Source organism: Mercurialis annua, linkage group LG7 (assembly GCF_937616625.2).
Source record: "Mercurialis annua linkage group LG7, ddMerAnnu1.2, whole genome shotgun sequence".
In the NCBI taxonomy this organism is placed as follows: Eukaryota; Viridiplantae; Streptophyta; class Magnoliopsida; order Malpighiales; family Euphorbiaceae; genus Mercurialis; species Mercurialis annua.
In genome coordinates this window covers 45,954,321-45,961,136 of record NC_065576.1, presented here as the reverse complement: position 1 = coordinate 45,961,136, position 6,816 = coordinate 45,954,321, and the positions used below count along the sequence as shown (strand labels likewise).

Sequence of the window (6,816 nt, the reverse complement as noted above, 5' to 3'; positions counted from 1 at the left end):
AAAGTAATAAACAAATTTACAATAATGCCACTATTTTAATGACGTGTCATAATGTGATAGGCTAGTCTATATATGACGTAGTAGATTGAGTATACCTAAAAATATATCATTTTTCTCTTAATTTCTAATAAATCTCTATTTCTCTTTCGTGATTCTTCACTAATTTTTCAGTTTTACCTCTTTTTTCTCCATCTCCCTCTATCGATTCTTTATATCGGTTCATAAAGGTGTAATGGATGGATTTTACAGTGATTCTCTGAAGATAAACATGCTCTTCATAAGGTAAAGAGTATCCGTTATTTTTATCAATTTTTTTTATAGATCCAACGTTTTATTTATTTATTGTCGATCAGTAATATGGTTAATTTCTTGGGTTGTTAAGAGAATTCTCTGAGATCTATTTTGTTATAATTAATTTTAGTTTATTTTATTGTTTTTTTTCAATATTTGCTAAATTCTGTTTTATTTACTAATTTTAACTAGATTGTTTTTTTTTCATGTTTTAGGTCTACAAACTCTCTTAACAAAACAAGATTTATTCCTTGAAAAAATGGAAATTGACAAAGTTAATTTATGTCACGACCCAAATTATTGAGCCGAGACCGGCGCTAGGGAATGGGAGTGGTAGCTCCGAAACCCGTAGCAAGCCTAAAACCACTCTAATTTTTTCGCGGAAACGCAAACACAACTATCCTATAGACATAAAATAAGAAAGACACGTTTACAATCATAACATAACATCATATATAGACACATCATCGATACAATCATAGTGGGCATTTCACTTCCGTAACTGGTACGTACTAGCCCATCTATCGATCAATACAAAAACTGACAACCAAAAGATGTCACATCAAACAAACATTAAACACGTACACAACCTATAAGACCTAATTATACTAGGCTAAGACTCGTCACACATATACTACTGCAGCACCAAGGGGACTTGTACCCAGCACACCAAAGACGGTCTGTCTGATCCGACTCTATACACCTGAAAAACATCAATGTGAGGGGTCAGTATTTGGGGAAATACTGAGTGAGATAACACATTACTAAGGTATTATAGAAAATAACATCGTATTGTTCTGATGATGTTCGAACTAATCTAGAGCACCTAAAATTCTCTCTCGAGCAATTACAGGCAAAAGCATTAAACTCACTAATACTAGATTAATTATTCACTCTCGCACAATGATTAACCTATGTATAAATCAATTTAATGGTTGTTAAGCAAATTCAATGAACCCGCACTCGTTAATTCACTCTCGCACAATTAACTCCTGCGTTCTTAATTATATTGTTCTATTCCAATTTTACTCTCTCGAGCTAAAACTAAAACAAACGGCATAGACTAAGTGATCAGTTCAGGCTAAGCGTTAAGCACAATAATTAAAACCCATCAAGAACAAAAACCCATAAATTCAATTCAATTAAACAGACATAATTTAGATTAATAATCCCCAATGAAGGGTTTAGCTAGACATAATAATAAAAAGACTTAAAGCAATAATTAACGAATTCATTCTGCGCTTAAATAAATACTGAAGTATGAAATTAATATCAATCGTACCTTGGTTGAAGTAAACTAATAATGAACAAGTTAATTTTGTGGGAGGGCAAAGACAGGGCAATGATCCATACGCTTCCACTTACAACCCAGGATGGAGGAATCACCCGAACTTCTCATGGAAGGACAATGGGGGTAATGCCAACAATCAGGCAGGTCCGAGCTTTCAGGGCGGACAGAGGCCACAACACAATCAGGGCAACTACCAGAATCAAGGGAACTTTCAGAATCAAGGGAATTTCCAACATCAGAACAACCGACCGCAGCATCCTCCTGGCTTCCAACAAAGAGAGCAAGGCGAGTCTCTCCACAGCAAGTTTGATAAATTGATGGAGATGATGATGAAGAAGGATGCCGAGACGCAGCAAACATTTAAAAATCATGCTGCCACAATTCATAACCTTGAGGTGCAGAATCAGCAGATGGCTAAAGCACTGCAAAGCAGAAGTCAGGGGGGTTTACCATCCACTACTGAGGAAAACCCCAGAGAGCATCTCAAGGCTATTGAGTTGAGAAGTGGGAAAGCACTGGATGATCCATATGCAGGACGTGCTACAGTTGGGGCGGAAAAGGAACAGTGTGAGGGTGGTGAGCCTGAAAAGGTAGTTGCTAAACCACCTCCACCACCTCCTTTTGTGCCAAAGGTGCCATTCCCACACAGAGTGAAGAAGCCGCAGGACACTTGGAAGTTTCACAAATTTCTTGAAACTTTCAAGAAGCTACAGATTAACATCAGTCTGGCAGACGCATTGAGAGAGATGCCGCACTATGCAAAGTTTCTCAAGGAGATCATCACCAACAAGCGGAGTTGGGATGCAGAGGGACCAGTACCGATGACAGAAAACTGCAGCTCAATCATATTGAGCAGTCTACCGACCAAGCTTAAGGATCCAGGAAGTTTCACTATCCCTTGTACTATCGGTAACATGCAGTCTGTTAATTGCCTTTGCGATTTAGGTGCTAGTATTAATTTGATGCCCTTATCCCTTTTTCGTAGTATGTTTGGTGATCAACAGGTACAGGCTACGCCGATGATGTTGCAGCTAGCGGATCACTCTCTCAAAAAGCCACATGGGATTGTGGAAGATGTCCTAGTGAAGGTCAACAAATTCATATTCCCTGTGGATTTTGTTGTCCTTGACTACGCAGCGGACAAGGAGTGCCCGATGATATTGGGGCGGCCATTCATGAACACTGGCAGAGCTCTTATCGATGTTCATGATGGAAAGCTGACTCTGAGAATTGGGGATGAGAGAGTTGAGTTTGACATGAGAAAGATCACACGCCATCCCAATTCTGGAGGTGAATGCATGCGGGTAGACATGGTGGATGAGTTAGTGGAAGAACAACTGGCAGAAACCAATGCCATCCTGCAGTCTATGCCGAATGAAAGGGAGGAGTACTTAGAGGAACCAGTCCTCGAACCACTGTTGAAAAGCAAGCACATCACTCCTCCCTCCTCTGAGAAGCCACCAAAAGTGGAGCTTTATATCAAAAACTTGTTGGTGAAAATACGCAAGCGTACGTATGCCAACTTGTAATACAGACTGCGAAGTCCGGATATCGTACCCACAGAGAAAGCTTCTAAAGACAACCAGTTAAGGAACTCGATTCGAATAGCCGAAAAGATAGTTTTTGTTTGTTTTGTAATTAAAAGACAGAAATTAACAATTGTAATTTAAAGTAACTAAAGCTGTAATTCAAACGGTGTTTTAACAATAATGGGAAAGGCAGGGATTATTAATCTTCGTTATGCTGTTTACTTGATTTGGGTTATGGATTGTATTGTTCTGATGATGTTCGAACTAATCTAGAGCACCTAAAATTCTCTCTCGAGCAATTACAGGCAAAAGCATTAAACTCACTAATACTAGATTAAATATTCACTCTCGCACAATGATTAACCTATGTATAAATCAATTTAATGGTTGTTAAGCAAATTCAATGAACCCGCACTCGTTAATTCACTCTCGCACAATTAACTCCTGCGTTCTTAATTATATTGTTCTATTCCAATTTTACTCTCTCGAGCTAAAACTAAAACAAACGGCATAGACTAAGTGATCAGTTCAGGCTAAGCGTTAAGCACAATAATTAAAACCCATCAAGAACAAAAACCCATAAATTCAATTCAATTAAACAGACATAATTTAGATTAATAATCCCCAATGAAGGGTTTAGCTAGACATAATAATAAAAAGACTTAAAGCAATAATTAACGAATTCATTCTGCGCTTAAATAAATACTGAAGTATGAAATTAATATCAATCGTACCTTGGTTGAAGTAAACTAATAATGAACAATGGAAATCCAGCGATAATAATGAAGAACGAAACTAAAATTGTAATAAACTAAGGTACAATCTCAAAAACAAAGTCGCGAACCCTAATACAATGATTAAGAATGGTATTTATACTATGTTTTCTTGTAATCTTCGAGCTATGTGAAATTCCCAAAATACCCAGGTCTTTAATAGTCAAATACGGGCTAAAACGTCAATTTCGCCGGCTGCTATCGAAGGGGGCACGACGTGCAGGAGTCAAGGGCACGTCGTGCCCTTCTTCATTCCACACCGCACGACGTGCACAGCAAGACCGCACGTCGTGCGGTCCCAGTTTTCTTCAAGCACGTCGTGCTCAACGACGTGCTCTCCCATCTCCAAAGTTCTGGACACTGGACCCTGACGTGCTCCCAACGTGCTCCCAACGTGCACGACGTGCACTTACAGATTTTGGCTCCAAACCTCCGATTCTTGCTTCAAATGCTTCCCGAGTCCTCCGCAAGTCCAAAATCACTCTAATAAGCTCCGAAATCATCCGTTTTCATGCATATACCTGAAAAACTTGGACATAACAATAAGAACCACAAATAACATGAATTTGACATTAAATACGCATTAAAAAGACCTGAAAGTATCTAGAAAATAGGAGTATTTCTACTCCTATCAAACATCCTCACACTTACCTTTTGATTGTCCTCAATCAAATAAAGAACAACGCCACATTACCAATCATCAATCTTTGTCAGAAATCCCAAAATTAAAGCACTTTCACAACCCCCTAAATAATGAACCGATCAACACTAAACCTTTAAGCCGAACAGTACTGCAAAAATAACATCAAATAACAATGCCTAGTGCCAAATCATGAATTAATAACACCGAGACTACACAGATACACTTATGAAAACATGACTTCAAAATTACATTGATCACAAATGGCAATCCAATCAATTCAAAAATACAAACGAAATTCGAGCAAATGAACAAAAATACAAGTCTGCATAATGAAATCACCAAGTACTCCTCACAAGGTAGTCTCTCGCACACACACGTGTAATAGGTACAAACGATTAAGCTCTCACATCAATACATGTAATCTTGCCATAAGCTTGCCTATAGTCCGCAATTCCACTACTGAGTTAAGTCAAACAAAAGGAATCAAAATGGACTTTAAAGGGTTGTAATGGGGTCTGGGTTAGGGTACGGAAAAAGGTAAATAACATGGTGAAAAATGACTTGACAAACCGACAAGCATCACTGGAACTACACAACTAATCACATTCAGCTCTTCAACTAATTTAATCTCTCTTTTTTTTCTTCTCTTTTTATTACCTTGAGTTCAACTTTTTAGCATTTTATCTTTTAAGCTCAACTTTTCTATTTTTTTTTTCTTTTGTTCTTTTTTTTTCTTTGCTTTCTTTTTCAAGCTCTCTTTTATTTTCCGCTCTTTTTCCTGAACTTCAAAAGGCAGCATTAATCATATCAAACAAGAGATAATCAATCTAATATCATGAGCTGAGGATGTTATACATCCTCACACTAGTTTCCTGCATATCCATCAATCTGTCAAGTCACAATAAGGTAGAAAAGAGGGAGATAAGAAAAGGTAAAGTGTGTAAAATGTGTGTAAAACAACAAAAATATGGCTAAGGCTCAAATTGGTTAAACTAAGGGACACTGGGTAGGCTATTTAAAGTGGTCTAAAGAATGGGTTATCCTAATTGCCATTTATCACTTTCAAATTATTCAACCTACAATGCAATTTTACTATGGACGCAAGGCAAGTTCTAGAAAATTAACATGTATCGACTCACACCACAATAAAATGAGACATAAAAAGTATGCTCGATAAGGCTCAAAAATCTCACAAAACTGGGTAAACACAAGGTGATTTAAATACAAACATGTTTAATTGCTCAAAATTTCAAAATTTACACAAGTACTCCTGTCAAGATCGTCATGCCAAAATTCACAATATTCAGAAGAAAGAACATGTTCCATGAAGTGCAAATTTTCACCTCCGTCCTATTAATTCATGCTGGCTAACTAGGTAAATGTTATTTAACTATCATTCTTACACAGTTGTTCGAACATAAAAGCAAGAATTAACCAACTCATTAAATAGGGGGAACGAAAACACTAAAATCTCAGAAATTCTGACATCACAAAAATCATGGCATATGGGCGACAAAATGACACAACAAAGCGGTAAGTACAAGTAGCAAAATATCCAACATGACATAGCATAAATACACCCCACGGGTTCACCACATAAGATCAACCACTCCTAAAACATCCTACAGACAATACACAAGGATAAAAAATAAAAACATAAGTAAGAAAGAAAATACAGTTTTCTCCCTACCCTCACACTAACCGATGCATTGTCCCCAATGCAATCACACTAAACAAAACACACATAAACATAAAAGTACGATAAGAAAGAACAAGACATAAAAAATAACATAAAAGGGAAAAGAAGACAAAACGCTCTAGTAATCCTCCGGCTCTGGTGATGGTGAGTAGACAGGAGAAGGGTAGTCACCACTCGGGTGAGTGGCCCGCATGTGGGCCCGCTGCATGCGATGATGGTCCCGCTGCTCTCGAAGCATCCGCCTCTGTCTGTTCTCCATGCGCCTCTGCCTGGTCTCCATCTGCTGTCTCCAATCAGTCTCAGAAGATGGCTGTAACGGCTCCTCAAAACCTGGAGGACCCTCAGTAGCCTCAGTACCCTGTGCACTCTCCTGAACATGCTCTGTCTGATGCCCCTCTGCATCCTCATCCTGATCATCTGCAGCTTCTGGCTGCTGCACTGCACCATATTTCTTCACCCATCCTGCCCTCTGATAAAAAGGGATAATCACATTGTTGTTATCCACCACATTGCATTTCTTCAGGTAGTCCATATCAATATGTTTCAGCTTTGGCTGATGTAGTGCTTCCCATTCCTCCTCTGTAGAATAA

General features: G+C 38.3%; 1 protein-coding gene across 1 annotated transcript; it reads left to right on the top strand.

The window, feature by feature from the left end:
- Window positions 1-232: 232 nt before the first annotated feature.
- Window positions 233-4,409, top strand: LOC126657260 (uncharacterized). The gene is made up of 4 exons (XM_050351927.1): window positions 233-282; window positions 1,626-2,501; window positions 2,568-3,071; window positions 4,037-4,409. The coding sequence occupies exons 1-4, from the start codon at window positions 233-235 to the stop codon at window positions 4,407-4,409; spliced, it is 1,803 nt and encodes a 600-aa protein (XP_050207884.1).
- Window positions 4,410-6,816: the final 2,407 nt, after the last annotated feature.

Bases quoted from the DNA above. Each gene is read 5' to 3' on its own strand.
- LOC126657260 (XM_050351927.1), top strand. From the start codon at position 233: ATGGATGGATTTTACAGTGATTCTCTGAAGATAAACATGCTCTTCATA. The intron at 2,502-2,567 runs GTCTGTTAATTG...CCTTTTTCGTAG, and splicing joins TGTACTATCGGTAACATGCA to TATGTTTGGTGATCAACAGG. The intron at 3,072-4,036 runs GTTGGTGAAAAT...CAAAATACCCAG, and splicing joins GAGCTTTATATCAAAAACTT to GTCTTTAATAGTCAAATACG.